Source organism: Otolemur garnettii, unplaced genomic scaffold (assembly GCF_000181295.1).
Source record: "Otolemur garnettii isolate 467f Iridium unplaced genomic scaffold, OtoGar3 scaffold00014, whole genome shotgun sequence".
In the NCBI taxonomy this organism is placed as follows: Eukaryota; Metazoa; Chordata; class Mammalia; order Primates; family Galagidae; genus Otolemur; species Otolemur garnettii.
Genome location: NW_003852409.1, coordinates 25,455,080 through 25,471,618, shown reverse-complemented (window position 1 = coordinate 25,471,618; position 16,539 = coordinate 25,455,080). Strand labels below are relative to the sequence as shown.

Sequence of the window (16,539 nt, the reverse complement as noted above, 5' to 3'; positions counted from 1 at the left end):
CATACATATTGAAACAGGTCAGTAAACACAGAATGAAATGTGTTAGGTTCAAATTTTCTCCTTTCCTAGTGCTATCAGAGGAGTGAGGCATTCTTTCTCTTCTCTTTCTCTCTCTCTCACACACACCCCTTGAAAGCCACTGTGAGACTAGAGAAAAATCCATAGGTTTTGGAATGAGAGGTTGGACTCATAATCATAGTTTGATCATAGTATAATTGTCTCATAGCAGATTTCTTCACTTTTGTGAATCCCCAGAAAGATGAGGATCTTTTTTCTTTCTTTTTTTTTTTTACTGTTGGGGATTCATTGAGGGTACAAAGAACCAGGTTACATTGGTTTCATTTGTTGGGTAAAGTCCCTCTTATAATTGTGTCCTGCCCCCAAAAGGTGTGTCACACACCAAGACCTCCCCATGCCCCTCCAATTTCATCCCACAAGGTTTTTGTAAAGTGCTTGCAGAGTGCTCAGTAAATGTTGGTTCCCTTCCAGCCTCAAAGACAAAACAAAAATCTACCTGGAGAGGGAGCAGAGGCAATGACATTCTTTTGCACTCAGAAGAAAAATCCATATTAATTCCTTTGCTGGATGCTGGGTTTTAGTTCCTTGGACAAACATGTAAAATTCAGAGTAGAAATCATGGCAAAAACCTAGATGGCAACCAAGGAGCAGCAATATAGAACGCATAGTGAACAGGGGAAATGAGCATTCTACGGGTGGGATTGTCATCTAGGCAGATGAGGAACAGGAAGGTGCTACTTACCAGGGAGGGAGCCCAAACAGGAAACTCAGGAGAGAGGCTTGTTGTCACAGGAGTAGCTCATGTTCGGCACCAGCAGCTGAGTGTGGTGCCTGAGCCCAGAACGTATTTGAGGATGAGTGGGATGCTTTATGAGGCACCAAGTGCAGGTCCTTCAGCAGCCTGCCAGGACTCACAGTCAAAGGCAAGAGGGTAACTGCATCTGCAGCAAGATGTAAACAAATGACTTTGCTTACCCCGTTCCCGGCCTCCTACACCTTTCCTCCTTCAGTGACTCTTCTTGCCTCCATCTTTCTTTTCAGCTTCAAGTACCCTTCTACTGCTCCAGAGGTTACAACTTAACCTGAATAATGTCTATACAGACATCAGGGACTAAATAAGTGATTCTTTGGAGAGATATTTGTCCTTAGAAATCACATACATTCATTCACAACTGGACCCTTGAAATGGATCACACAGAAGGCACTGTACTAGAGTGTTGTGCTAGCTCAACAGAGAGGAATACTGCTTGTCATCAAGGAAAAAGGATCCCTAATGTTGGCAGCTGGGAAATTTTTATAGCCAATGAGGAGACATCTTGGGAGTATAAGAGATCCTTCCCAAACTCCTGATTGAAACATCTCCATAAGTTTGGAATGCCTGGATTCTGTGCTGTTCAGATTCTATGTCAGGATTCAAGGTATGTCTCTCTGTCTTCATACACTTTCTCCTCTTTTTGCCTCTTTCTCTCATTCTGTCATCCTGTTTACCCCTTCACTTTATTTCCCTCTCCCTCATTCTTGCCTTTCTCTTCACTTAATCCTCACCCTTCCTTCTCTATACCTGCATTCTTCCATCACTCCCTGTACTTCTGTTTTCTTCTTCTCCTCTTTGTCTTTCTCTTTCTCTGCCTCTCTATTTGGTTACTTTCTCTATCTCTCTTCCCCAGGCCAAATTTTACCTTCTGATTCTGCCTCTTCTGTGTCTATTTATAAATCTGTCTATTATTGAGAGTCTGTAATACCCCCTTTCAACCCCAATACTGACTGTGCCTGCATTTATGGTCTGATGTTTGGTGGATGTGTTTTAAGATCTTCTTTATAGGACCAAAAACCAGCTTCTGAGATCTCAGACATTTTTTTAGGCATCAAAAAGAGAAACTACAAGCTCGACTCTTAATCCTGTTTGCCAGTCCCATTTAAATGAATTGCATAGAATAACTAGCCAAAAAGAGAACCCTGGGGGTTAGGGAGTAGAACTTGTAATCTTCAGTTAAGGACATCCATTAGACTTGAATTAATTGGCCAATTTTGCCTCAATTCCTCTAGGAAAGGTATTCTTTGGGAGAATATTTGTCCTGGGAATGTTAAAAAAAAAAAATGTGCTTATGGGTCAGGATCTCAAGGCACTCTTAGTCTCTCTTCTGCCTTACCCTTTTCTGTCTCTGACTTAGTCACACTTTGGGATGGGATTAAACCCGGTTTAAAACTTGTTGGATCTTTATGTCTAAATAGAACAAAAATAAATAAATGGGACCCTATCAAGGTAAAAAGTTTCTGTATACCCAAGGACACAACCAACAAAGCAAAATAGACAACCTACAGAATGGGAGAAGATATTTGAATGCTACACATCTGATAAAGGGCTAAAAAGGAGAATATACAAAAATTGGACAAGAGACACGAATAGAAATTTTTCTAATACAGATGATTAAGGACCAACAAACACATGAAAAAATGCTCAACATCTGTAATTATCAGGGAAATACAAGCCAAAACCACACTGAGATATCACTTAATCTCAGTGAGAATGGCTTACATCATAAAGACACAAAGCGACAGAGGCTGGAATGGATCCGTAGCAAAAGGAACACTCATACACTGTTGGAGAGACTGCAAACTAGTTTAACCTCTACGTAAAATGCTATGGAGATTTTTCAAAGAACTAAAAGTAGACCTACTTTTAGACCTACTTTAGACCATTTGATCCTGCAATCCCACTACTAGGTGTTTATCAAAAGTAAAAAAAGACATTTTATATGAAAAAATAAACTTGCACTTGAATGTTTATAGCAGTATAATCCACCATTGCAAAGATGTAGAAATAACCCAAATACCCACTAATTCTTGAATGGATAAATAAATGTGGTATATGTATACATGGAATACTATTTGGCCATTAGAAAGATGGTGATCTAATATCTTCAGTAACAACCTGGATAGAATTGGAGACTATTCTCCTAAAAGAAGTATCTCAAGAATGAAAGAACAAACACTACATGTACTCAGTACTAAATTGGAACTAGTTGGTCAACATAGTCCATGAATTTTAGTAAAATTTAAATAAAGTAATGTATACAAAACACCTCACTCATAAATGACATTGAGAAGACATTGCTTCCATTAAATATAAAGTGCAAAGATCTCTAGGGAAGACACACAATGTCGTATCTTACTACAACACAAGCAGAAGTAAATGTGGTCATAGATCTCTCCTGGGGATGCAATGCCTTTGACGAAAGTATGGGACTGCACTAGGGATTACAGGCAGGTAATCATTGAGTAGGTTCTAATAAGGAGATGCAATATTGGGCTGATTAAAGGAAGAAAGGAACCAAAACTCCCTAGCTAGAAATGTCCTTTTAACATACTTTCAGGTAAAAGTAACAGTGCTGCCTAAAGAAGAGTGAGGGGATGATCAAGGACTTTGGAGAGAAACAGTAGAGAGGTCTGGTTAACACTGTGTGTGCTAAATAAGCACACATTCTGCTACCTAGAAAATGAGTGCTGAGATGGGATCCCTGCCTAGATTTGAGGATGTGGCCTGTAATTTGTACAGGCTGCTGGCTCTGTTCCTGATCTCCCCTAAGTCTTGGGGTTAAAGGTGTGAAAGTCATTGGCCTGTAGTGATTGCTGTATCTCTGTCTTTAAAGACTGGGAAGGAGAAGTGACTTCTGCAAGAACACAGAGAAGTGCTGAGCACCTGTGAGTGTGTGCGCATGCGCACAGACACACACACACACACACACACACACACACACACACGCTGATAAAGGATACCAAGTGCTGCTGGGAACTATGCTTCAGTTATTTAGCTCCTGGTAGCATGGGCTGGTTTCCTAGCAGAGTCTTTCTAGAAGACCCAGAAACCAGAGTCAGCCTACAACTCCACTGGTCTGGGATCTCTCACTGCGATCAGAGAGAAGAACCATGAGCCTGGAGCTTACTGTCTTCAATTCACCAGCTTCAGAAAGGAAGATATGAAGACTCTATCTACCAGGAAGAGAACTCAAGGAGACAGAACCCCAGGCTTTTGCTTAGAGACATGGATTAATTGCTCCATTTTTCTCTCACTCTCTCCAGGACAGATGTTGTATGGCAGTGTTCCCTAAACTCTGATATTGACCAGAATCACCTGAGGATCTTGTTAAAGATGTAGGTGCTGGCTTCCCCTCCAGGGGTACTCATTCATGAGGTTTGGAGCCAGGTGATTCTGAGGCGAATGATTCTAATAGTAAACCTTGAGGAAAGTCTGTCCTTAGGAAGAGTGTCAGGGTGTATGCCCCATGATTGTAAGCCCAAAAGGAGTTGGGTGAAGGCATCCCCTGTGAGATTCCTGTTTTGCCCTACCTAGTAGTTTGAAATATAAAAGAGATTTTCCTCCTAAATGGAAATTCCTTTTTGGTTTGCTGCTTATAAAATTAATTCATGATGGAAATCCAAATAACATGAACATGAAAACAAAGGAGAAAGTCAAAGTACCTCACGCTTTCATTATTTACTTTTTATTCTTCTGAAATGACTGTTATTCATAAACATATATGTTTACACGAGTGAGATTTATTTGATCATATTTTGTGTCTTTCTCTTTCTATAATTTATTGTGACCATATTTGCATTTCTACTTATATGCATATAAATACATACATATGTACTTAACATTTTAAAATTTTTAGTCAATCTCCAGTTAAATTCACATAAAAATTTACTGTAACACTTTATTAAAGACCAAGTAATGCCCTGAAGTCATATCTTTTGTTTGTTGGTTGTCTGATCAAGCCCACTTTAATGTCTCCAAAAGCATGAACTGTAATGGGCTTCACTGTCTTTGTCCCTTAGTCTCTTGTGTTGTGCTCTTTTGGAAAGAACTCAACTGTGAAAATGCCTGTGAGATACATGAACAGTGGAAGTCCAGATGAACTCTGTGGAAAGGGAGGGAACAAAGCTAGATTGTTTTCACTCCCTTATAGCCTACGTCAACAGTTATGGAATGAAATTGAATAGATAACAATGAAAAGTTGCTATTGCAATATCCCATGTATGTATATCAAATACCGAACTCCTTCACCAGGCAAGAAATTTTCTATTCTCACATCTCAAACAGATTCTAGTTAAAGCCATCACCACAGGCTTCGATGTCATATCATTAACTTGCTGTAGACTAGTTAGTCTTATCTTTATGTATAAAACTAGGTAAATGCATTGCATTTTACATAGGGCAAATGTGGGGGAGAAGAAGGGAGGTAAAGATTGCAGTAAAAAAGTAATGATAGCATGGATTGGATTCAAGACAAATGCATTCTCACGGGCTATGTCACAAAACATGGCAAGTTGCACGAGGCCTTTTACGAGTGAATGAAATCATGTAAAATTGTTCAATTTGTTGCCAAGAACTTTAGTATCCCTTTGAGGGGATTTTCTGAAATCATTTAGTACTTTATACCCAATGTACAATTTAATGTGAATTTTGTGTGAAATAATTATTTCAGTTAGTTCAAAAATACGAAAATATGTTTTTTAGAGTTTTATAGAACCTGTGAATATGCCCTAGTCTTCAAGGAACTCTATTTTGCTCATATTTCAAAGGAGGCCAGTATGAAACATTCTTTCATTGAAGATCAAATATAAGAAATAAGTAATATCAAACATACAGCACTGGCAAAGAAGGGAGGGGTCTCTGGGGAAGTCTTAGTCTACAGCTCCCTCAATCTTCAGAGTTGTCGTATCTTTTTACACTGTGGACAGAGAATATGTTTCCTCTTATATAAGTGGTAGGAAGTTTGGATTTTTTTTTTTTTAGTTCAGTAGACCCATAAAGACAAAAAGAAAATCTACTTAGTCTTCATGAGAAAGAATAGTGTTAATAAAATGTATGGCTAATTCTTTATATTCTGTATTATGTTAAAGTCTAGGAGTATGGACCAAAAATATATGTGTCCCTGAAAATCTCAAATAAGGGGAAAAAACTGTGTATTATTGTATTATTTATGCCCCCCAAATTGGAGAAATAAGTAATAAAATTAATTTGGCATTCATATATCAAAAGCTATTTACAAAGAAAAACTTAGTTAATAAGACAATGAAATGATGGTCAATGAATATTTACCAAATACATCTAACATTCCATCATTTGGCATAAGACTTGAGGACATAAAGGTTTGAGACACATTTGAATGGAAAATAAAATGAATTAGATCAACCAAAATGAGATTCTGATTTTTGAAAAAGTCACACGTCACTGTGAGAAAAATGCTGCTCTATTGCAGAGTTTCCCAAGGGCCTTTTTCATGTCCCTGTTCCTAAGGCTATAGATGAAAGGGTTCAACATAGGTGTGACCACTGTGTACATGAGAGCCACAATAATGTCCTTGTCAATGGAATTACTAAATGATGGGAAAAAGTATTGTCCAAATATTGCCCCATAGTACAGAGACACCACAGAGAGATGGGACCCACATGTGGACAATGCTTTGCAGATCCCTTTGGTTGAAGGGACCCTCAGGATGGTGGCCCCAATGTAACCATAAGATACCAGGATACACAAGAATGGCAGAGTAATGACCACCACCCCTACTGTAAACACTACCAGCTCATTGAGGAAGATGTCGGAGCAGGACAGTTTGAGCAGGGCAGCGAGGTCACAGAAGAAGTGGGGGATGGCATTAGCAGCACAGAAGGACAGCCTGGTCAGGAGAAGGGTGTGGGAAAGGGAGCTGGCACAGGACAGGATCCAGGATAGAGCCACTAGTAAGGTGCACAGCTCTTCCCTCATGATGGTGGTATAGTGGAGAGGGTGACAGATGGCAACATAGCGGTCATATGCCATTGATGTAATAAGGAAACTGTCCAGGTCAGTAAAAAATATGAAAAAATACATCTGTGCTATGCACCCTGCATAGGGGATGGATTGGTCCTGGGTTTGCATAGTAATTAACATCTTTGGGACAGTGACAGATGAAAAAGAGACGTCAGTGAGGGCCAAGTGGCTGAGGAAGAAGTACATGGGGGTGTGGAGGCGAGCGTCTAGCCGGATGAGCAGGATGATGAGCAGGTTCCCCAGCACCGTGGTCAGGTACATGCCCAGGAACAGGAGGAAGAACACGCCCCGCTGCTCTGGCCGGATGGGGAGCCCCAGGAGGAGGAACTCGGACACGCTGCTCTGGTTCTCAGGCCTCATGCTCTTCTCCTCTGATGAAGATGAAGAGTGGTTGAGAATATTAGGGACTCTAGAATAATCATTTTTAGAAGTTGATTAAAAATATAAATGTTTATTTCAGAAAGTGGAAAACTTAACCTGTTTCTCATATTTTTCACTGTATGTTGGTACAAAAGGAAATTACAAAACTTATTGTTGAGTCAAATGCTAATAAGAGGCACAATCTCTTAGTTCACTGTCAAAATAGAATTCTTACACCTGTGACACTGGGGACTAGAGTGTGGACAAAGGTGTTTCAGCCATGTCATTGCCCCAAGAAGTTTCTGTGGTGAGTAGACCAAATCATTAGTCATGGCACAGCAATTATTAGAAGATCTGACTTCAGCATCCATTGTTACTTTCAGAGAGGTTGCCTTTCTAAATAAAAAGATGCAAAGAATTATATTGCTTAAGGAATAGTCATTACTATGTATGCATTTTTATTTATTTTAATCAAGTGGAGGATCCCTAAGAAATTCTGGATCGTATGAATCCATTTTCTCTACTGTAGCCAGAAATCTTTCTTAAAAACCTATATTTCAATATGACTTTCCCTAATTAAAAATTCCAAAAAGATTCCCACTGATCCTTAAGGTAAGTGTAAAACCCTAATATGGCTTACAGATCCCTGCAAAACCTGTGTCTCTTTGACATTCTCATTCTTTTTGGTCTCCCCCATAACTCTTACTGACTTCTCTATTTTAATTTCCCTAAAGGCAGATTTCCATCTAATGTCATTCAGAGTTCAGGTTATCTTCCTGCTGTCATCTTCCATTGGCTGTGGTTTTCCTGTGATCTCACATTGTGATGAGAAGGCAAATACAGTCTGGCTTCCACAAAATATTTTAGGTAGATTCATTTATCCTTTAGTCTACTGCTAACATAGAACAGCTTAAGTGACCACTCAATAACATCTAAAATTATATTCAAAAGACATGTTTCTAATTTTTTATTATTATCATAAGGATACATTCAATCAGGCTACATTGTCTGTATTTGTAAGGTAAAAAGTCCAAGTTATAGTTGAGTCTTTCACCCAAGACATATGCTCTATATGCCTACATTGTACCTTATAGGTGGAAGCTTACCAAATAAATTCCCTTTCCTTTCTTTCCCCCTCCCTTCTTCTTGAATTTAATTGCTTTTTTTCCCTTGAGTGGGCCTGTAGTTGTTCATCTACTAGTTTCAAATGAGTATTGGGAAAATGGGGTGTCTGCTTTTTCAGTCTTGAGACTCTTTACTAAGAAGAATGTTCTTCAGATCCATCCAGGTAAATACAAAAGATGTAAAGTTTCCTTCATATTAATGGCTTAATAGTATTCCATGGTAAACATACACTATAATTTATTAATTTATTCATGGGTCGGTGGGCACTTGGATTGTTTCCACAACTTTGTGATTGTGAATTGAGCTGCTATAAACATTCTAGTACAGATGTCCTTATGATAAAATGATTTTTCTTCTGGGTAGATAGTAATGGGATTGTGGGATCAAATGAGAGATCTACTCATTTTCTAATTCTTTAACAATTCAGCTCTCTATCCTGCATAGGCAACATAATAGCATTTATCTCATAACAAATTATAGAGGATCTTATCAAGGGTTGCCAAAAGAAGTGAGATGTTAGTTGTTCCCCAAGTTTTCATCATCCTCTTGAGTTCTCTTCTAACATTAAAACACAACACCTGCATGTCAATTGTAGTAAGCAGAATAATGACCCAAAAGAGAATAGTCCATGTCCTAATCTCCATAATCTATCAAAATGTTACGGTGCATGAAAAGGGAGAATTAAGATTGAAGGAATTAAATTTGTTAATTAGATGACTTTAAAATAGGAGATTATCCTGGATTGTCTTTGTTGGTTCAATATAATCATGAGCCCTTAAATATGAAAGTGGAGGCAGAAGAATCAGAGTCAGACAGATAGCAAAAGATGTCACGCTGCTACCTTAGAATATGGAAGGAGATAAGCTGAGGAACATAAGTGGCCTCTGGAGCTGGAAAAGGCAAGGAAACAGACTCTGCTCTAGAACCTCTGGAAGGAAAGCCAACATTTCGGTTAACCCAGTAAGGTCCAGATCAGACTTCTTGACTTCCAGAACTGGAAAATTATAAATTTGTGGAGTATTTTTAAGCCACTGAGTTTGTGAAATTGTCAGAGCAATACTAGAAAACTGATACATCAGCATTGGAAAGACTTTACTATATCCAAATATTCTGGTTACCTGGTTACCAGGAGGCAACAAAACCTGTGTGTCCTTTCCCAACTTTCACCTTTCATTAAAAAAAAAAAATCAATTACTAAGCATCTACCCAGAAGAAAAAAAATCATTTTACCATAAGGACATTTGCACTAGATTGTTTATCGCAGCTCAATTTGCAATGGCCCAAATGTGGAAACAGCCTAAATGCCCACCAAACCAGGAATGGATTAACAAACTGTGGTATATGTATAACATGGAATACTATTCAGTCATAAGAAAGATGGAGACTTTACATCTTTTGTATTAACCAGGATGGAGTTTAATCACATTTTTCTTAGCAATGTATCACAAGAATGGAAAACAAGTATCCAATAATATGAATATGAAGCCAGTAGGTGATCTAATACATACCCACACAAGAGAAAAATTCAGTTCAATTCAAGTTGAGGGGAGGGAGAATGAGAGAGGAGAGAGAGGGGAAGAGAGATTTGTGTGCTCCCACTTAATGGGCACAATGTAAGGGTATATGGCATACCTCTTGGGTGAGGGACTCTATCTAACAAATGCAAACATTGTAACCTAGCTGTTTGTACCCTCACATTAATCTGAATTTTTTTTAAAAAAACTCAATCACTCAACAGAGCTAATGTCTACCTAACAAGTGGAGAAATGTGGTTACTATCTCATTAGAAACATTTGTCATTAATTATAGAGGAGACTCTAATCCACACCTTCTCCTACAAATTTTTAATATTACCCTTTCCTTTGATAAGAATAAGTAGACAAGGGCAGTGCTTGTGGCTCAGTGAGTAGGACACCGGCCCCATATACTAAGGGTAGCAGGTTTGAACACCTCCCTGGCCAAACTGCAACTAAAAATAGCCAGGTGTTGTGGTGGGCGTCTGTAGTCCCAGCAACTCTGGAGGCTGAGGCAAGAGAATTTCCTAAGCCCAAGAGCTGGAGGTTGCTGTGAGCTGTAACGCAATGGCACTCTACTGAGGGTGATAAAATGAGACTCTGTCTCTAAAAACAAGAAGAAGAAGAAGTAGACAAAAGGAGAGGGGTCTTTCCTATTAATATAATGTAGGGTTCTAGCCAAGAGAAATAATCCAGTGGAAGAATACAAACTGGTAACAGTTTCAAATCTCACAATTTTTAAATCTAACTGCATAGACCTTGTCCCAATTCCCAAAGTCTTCCTAATTCTGACATACATATTGAGATAGGTCAGTAAACACAAAGTTAAAAGTGCTAGGCTTAAATTTCCTCCTTTTTGTACTGGAGAAGTTAAGCATTCATTCTCTCTCTCTCGCCTTGAAGTCACTGTGGGACTAGAGACAAATCCACAGGTTTTGGAATAAGAGAGATCGGGCTCATACTCATAGTTTGATAATGGCATGTTTGTCCCATAGCAGATTTCTTAACTTTTGTGAATCTCAGAAAGACAGGAGATGAGATGACATGTGCAAAGCCCCTAGTGCTGCAGAGTGCTCAGTAAATGTTGGTTCCCTTCCTGCTTCAATTAAAGACAAAATGAAAATCTACCCAAAGAAGCATCAGAGGAATTGACACTCTTTTGTAGCCAGAAGAAAAGGATCCATATCAATTCCTTTGCTGGACGTTAGGTTTTAGTTCCTTGGACAAACATGTAGAATTCAGTGTAGAATTTCCTGGCAAAAATATAGATGGCAAACAAGGAGCAGCAATATAGAACATGTAGTTGAACAGGAGAAATGAGCATTCTACTAGTGGGACTATCATTCAGGCAGATGAGAAACAGGAAGATGCTATTTACCTGTTGGGAGGGAACTCTAACAGGAAACTCAGGAGAGAGGCTTGTTCTCACAGGAGTAGCTCATGTTCTGGCACCAGAAGCTGAGTGCAGTGCCTGTGTCCAGACTTATTTGGGGATGAGCAGGATGAGGCCCCAAGTGTTTGTCCGTCGGCAGCCTGCCAGGACTCACAGCCAAAGGCAGGGGGGTGACTGTGTCTGTGGCAAGATGTAAAGAAATGACTTTGCCTACCCTGCTCCTAGCCTCCCACACCTTTCCTCCTTCAGTGACCCTTCTTACCTCCATCTTTCTTTTCAGCTTCAAATACCCTCCTACTGCTCCAGAACTGAGAACTTATCTAAATATATCCTACAGAGGGAGAGGTGAGCAACTATATAAGTGACCTTTGAAGAGATATTTCTTCTCAGAAGTTACATGCATTCAACAACTGGACCCTTGAAACCCACTACACAGAAGGCACTGTATTGGAGTGCTGTCCTGAATACTGTTTGTCATCATGAAAAAAATGATCCCTAACTTGGCAGTTGGGGATTTATAGCCAATGAGGAGACAACTGAGAAGTGTAAGAGACCCTCCCTAGACTCCTTGAAACATCTACACAAGATTGAAATGCCTGGATTCTGTGCTGTTCAGATTCTATGTCAGGATTCAAGGCAGAAGAATCACATTCCTGTTTTATTCTCTTCACCCACTTTTCTCACTTTTCTCTTCTTTCTCTCATTCTGTCATCCTGTGTATCCCTTCACTTTATTTTTCTCTCTCATTCCTCCTCACTCAGTCCTCACCCTTCTGTCTCTACACCTGCATTCTTCCATCACTTCAGGTGCCCCTATTCCTTTCTTCTATTTTTTTCACTCTCTCTCTCTTCCTCCATGCTGAATTTTACCATCTGATTCTGCTTTACCTATTGAGAATCCAATCTATTGCTGAGAGAAAAAAATACCCATTTTATTCCCAATGCTGACCTTGCCTGCATTTATGGTCTGTTGTTTGCTGAGTAAGTTTGTCTTAAGGTCCTCCTGATGGGACCTAAAATCCAGCTTCCAAGATGCCAGACACTTCTCAGGGATCAGAAAGAGAAGCCACCAGCTCTAACTCTCATCCTGTTTGCCAGCCCCAGATATATGAATGGAAGAGAATAACTAGCCAAGAAGAGGTCCCTAGTGGGTAGGGAGTAGAACCTGTAATTTGCAGGGTTTTAATTTAAAGACATCCATCAAACGGGAATTGATTGCCCAATGTTCCCTCAATTCCTCTAGGAAAGGTGTCCTTTAGGAGCATAATCATCCTGGCAACCTCAGAGGATGAGCCCACAGAGAAGGATCTCAAGGCACCCTCAGTCTCCTTTCTGTTCTATCCTCTTCTGTCCCTGACTTAGTTACACGTGGGCATGGGATAAACCCCAGGGAAGTTGCAAATCTGGGGTTGAAGTTGAAAATCAGTCAGTTGACAATACTGGCTACACCCATGTCTAAATAGAAAGCCATGTGATTGGCTGGCCTCTGGGAATTTAGGCAGAGTCATTTCCCACTCAAAGAGATCATGTTGGACCCTACCCACTAGGTGGCCCAAAGAAAGCAAATCTGTGTTTCTTCTCTGTGGTGACCATTATGAAATGAAAAAGGGGATGAGCCAAGACATATACCCTTTTTTGAGATTCTATTGTTTTGTGAATGAACTTAGGCATGGTTCTATCAAAAAAAATAGTTTCCAAGGGAAAAAAGGAAGGAAGAAGGGGAGGAAGAGAGGGACAAATGAAAAGGGGTAGAAAAGGAAAACCAAACAAAAAAACATGAAGAAAACAAACTAACCAATAGAAAAAAAGAGTTGACACACAGAATTCAGAATTGAAAAACTCAAAATTGAAAAGCTTTAATATCCAGAAAATTGATCTTTTGAAGAAAATAGTCATTTGTTATGCCTTTTGTGATTCATAGGGGTAATATATGTAAGACAAATAAAAAAAGTATTTGTAGTTTGAGGTAATGTCTGAGGGTTTATTTGGCCTTTTTGATATCTGAGTTTAAGGGAAGGTAGATACGGCAAAGCTTATGCGATGGTTTGAATATATGTCCCCTCCAAAACTTATGTTGAAGCTTAATTCTCAAAGTGGGTGACTTGAGAGGTGAGGCCTCGAAGAGGTGATTGGGTTGATTGGATTAATTCCTTCATGTTTAATAGGTTGTCAAGGTAGTAGGGCTGGTGGCTTTATGAGAAGTGGAAGAGAGACTTGAGTTACACACTAAGCCCCTCACTCTATGATGCCATGAGAGGTTTTGGGACTCTGCAGAGAGTCCCTACTGACAAGAAGGCCCTCACCAGATAAAACCCCTTGACCTCAGACTTTTCAGTAAATTTCAGAAACAGGTAGTCTGGCCCCCGAGACATCTAACCATGTGCCTTTGATGTCTTTACCACAGCTCACACCTAGGGCCTCATGAGGCAGTCTATACAACAAATTGAAGAGGAGGGAAAGAATTCCTGACTTTGGTTGATCTTCAATCCTTGTGAAGATAGATTGGCTACATGTGTTTTTGGAGGGTGAAAATCGACTTCCGTTCCACTCTAAGTTGATCCGGTTGGCTCTGAAGGGCTATAGTAGAGGGTAGAGGAAAATCCTCCTAGCTCAGAAAGCTTATGCCTAGAACACCTGGTGCTATCTTTGTGTAAATGGCCTGAGGTGAGAATCTGAGTAGATCTTTGTTATTGGTAAATGGTTTAGCTGGTGTTCAGGGGCTAAGAGGGAGTAAGAATGAAAGTTATGCAAACTTCTTATGGATGGGTAAATGAATGAATTTGAAAGAAATGGTGAGTAAAATGCTATCTCCTCCACTTAATTTTGTGTCTCATCTTTATTTTTGCCAACCCAAATAGAGCGGGTTTCTGAAAATTTCTCACTCTCATTTGTATACTCAAGGAATATATTTTGAGGCGGAGCCAAGATGGTGGACTGCAGCCAGCTTTTTACAGAAGCTCCCGTCCAGAAGGAGGCTTGAGGGACAGAAGTTTAGCAAGTTAGCTGATGATTTGGAGCAGAGCCAAAAGAGAAGATTGAATAGCACACTTCAACCTTCCTGAGGCAAGCTACGACCCTAAAAATACAACCAAAAGGTACAAAATCCACCACCAAGTGGATGGGAGTGCCCTCCCCCACAACAAAGGCTCACAGTTTACTCCAAGCAAACAAGTGAGGAGAGTTCAAACTTCCTCCCACTCTATCCCATGGGAGAGACCCCCTAAAAACTGGACCTCCTACCCCTGCTGGCATGCCATGGCACCCTCCGGCCAGGCATAAAACTGTGAAACTGTATAAAACTATATATATTCCCCACCTGCAACATTGAACTCCGAGGAGTCCCCACCCACCCACTCCAAGGTCTGGAGGTTTGTTACCTATGGAATCCAGATTCTTGGGCATCTCCTTGGGAGAAGTGGAAGGGGAAAGGGCTGGTGCTATTCTGTGTTGACTGTGGCACAGGCGTGAGGAGAAGAAAATTGGCTCAGGGGATGCCAATACAGCAAGAGTGGCATCCTGAGCTGCAAACTGACCCCATTCCAGCCACATCTCTCTGGGCAAACAGAGGTTCTGGACAGCAGCCACAGGCAAAACACAGAGAACTTTCCTAAGTAAAGCACCAGCCCCCAGGGTCTAACACTGCTGAGACAAAGGCAGTGGGCGGGCAGAGGCTAGAATTGAAACCTGAGTGTAAACAGCTATTTGTCTGCTGCCCAGAGCTGAATGCAACCTCTGACTTGCAGAGAAATCTAGCTGGACAGAAGCCTAATTTAAACACGCAAGGCCCCCCTGCCCAACTCAGATTTCTGGCTGATTTTGCCAGTCGTAAACCCCAGGAGCAGTGGCCTACTGGAGTGAATAGGGTCACAGACCTAGGGGATTACGAGTGACTGGGTGGAGGGTGGGGAAGGAGGTATTAACCTTCCCAGACTAACCCATTTGCTGGGTGGGTCCCTTTGCCCTCATGGAACTGGGCAGGCCCAAAACTGCTTGCTAGAGTCGCATGCCTCACGGGTGGCAGAGGAGATCCCTGCCCCAGGCTCCTGCTCTGGGCAGGCCCAGAACTGCTTGCTAGTGCCACAGGCATTCCACGGGCAGTGGTGGAGGAGTTCTCCATTCCAGGTAGACTCAAAACAGCTTGCTAGAGACACGCACACCACACGGGGGCCGGGGAGGAATACCCCACTCCAGGCTCCCAAGCTGGGTGGGCCTAGAACTGCTTGCTAGGCTAGACACTCTGGGCAGGTCCAGAACTGTTTGCTAGAGCCACGTACGTCCCACAGACGGAGGTGGAGGAGTTCCCTGCTCCTGGCTCCCGCGCTGGGAGGGCACACATCGGCTTGCTAGTGCTGCACGTGTCCAATGGGCGATGGTGAAGGAGTCCTCTGCTCCCCCCCAGCTACTCTGGCAGGGCTGAACTAGGACTGATCTGGTTGCTCGCATACCCTGCACTACCGCTGCCATTCCCCACCCCCTGGCTGCTCCAGGGTGCTGAACTAGGACTGATCTAGCCACTACAGTTCCCCTGTTCCACCAGTTGCCCCAGAGTGGCCAAATTAGGACTGATCTGGCTTGTGCTGGCCTCTCATCCCGGCAGGCTGAACGAGATCTAATCCGGGCATGCACACTCTCATGCAGCTGCTGCCATTCCACTGTACCCCAGCTGCCCTAGCACCCAAGAACTGGGAGAAGACAACAGACACGCTCTGCCTGTCTCTCTGGGCAACTAGAAGGAGCCACCAACTGAATGGTTCTGATAAGGCCTCCAAACAAGATAAACTCAGCATGGGGCAGAATCAGCGGAAAAACTCTGGCAAATCGAATAACCAGAGTAGATCAACTCCTTCAAGGGAAAATGGGGCAGACACAATTGAAGACCTCATCCACAAGCAAATGGCTGTGATGTCAGAAATCGAGTTCAGAATGTGGATAGCATATAAGATTAACAGAATGGAAGAAAGGAAGGAATTAGGAGTTCAAGAAATTATTCAAAAGATTTCTCAAGAAATTATTCAAAAGCTATCTCAAGGAATTATTCAAAAGATGTCTCAAGAACTCAATGATTTCAAAGATAAAATGATCAAAGATTTTGAAACACTGAGACAAGAGGTTGCAGCCCTCAAGGATCTGAAAGACACAGTGGAATCCCTCCATAACAGAATGCAACAGGCAGAAGAAAGGATCTCCGATACTGAAGACAAAGCTTTTGAAGAAGCCCAGGAGTGCAAAGATCAAAAGAAATGGAGAGCAAAAACAGATCTCACTCTCAGAGAACTCTCGGATAATTCAAAGAAAACTAATATCCGCCTTATACTA

The 16,539-nt window shown here is 41.2% G+C and overlaps 1 protein-coding gene across 1 annotated transcript in view; it reads right to left on the bottom strand.

Annotated features, from left to right (window-relative positions):
- LOC100966545 (olfactory receptor 1J2-like) overlaps positions 1–7,192 on the bottom strand; it is a 12,491-nt gene extending 5,299 nt beyond the window's left edge. The window contains exon 1 of the mRNA XM_003785410.2: positions 6,696–7,192. Within this exon, the coding sequence (XP_003785458.2) occupies positions 6,696–7,192 (497 nt within the window). The remainder of the gene's footprint in view (positions 1–6,695) is intronic.
- Positions 7,193–16,539: the final 9,347 nt, after the last annotated feature.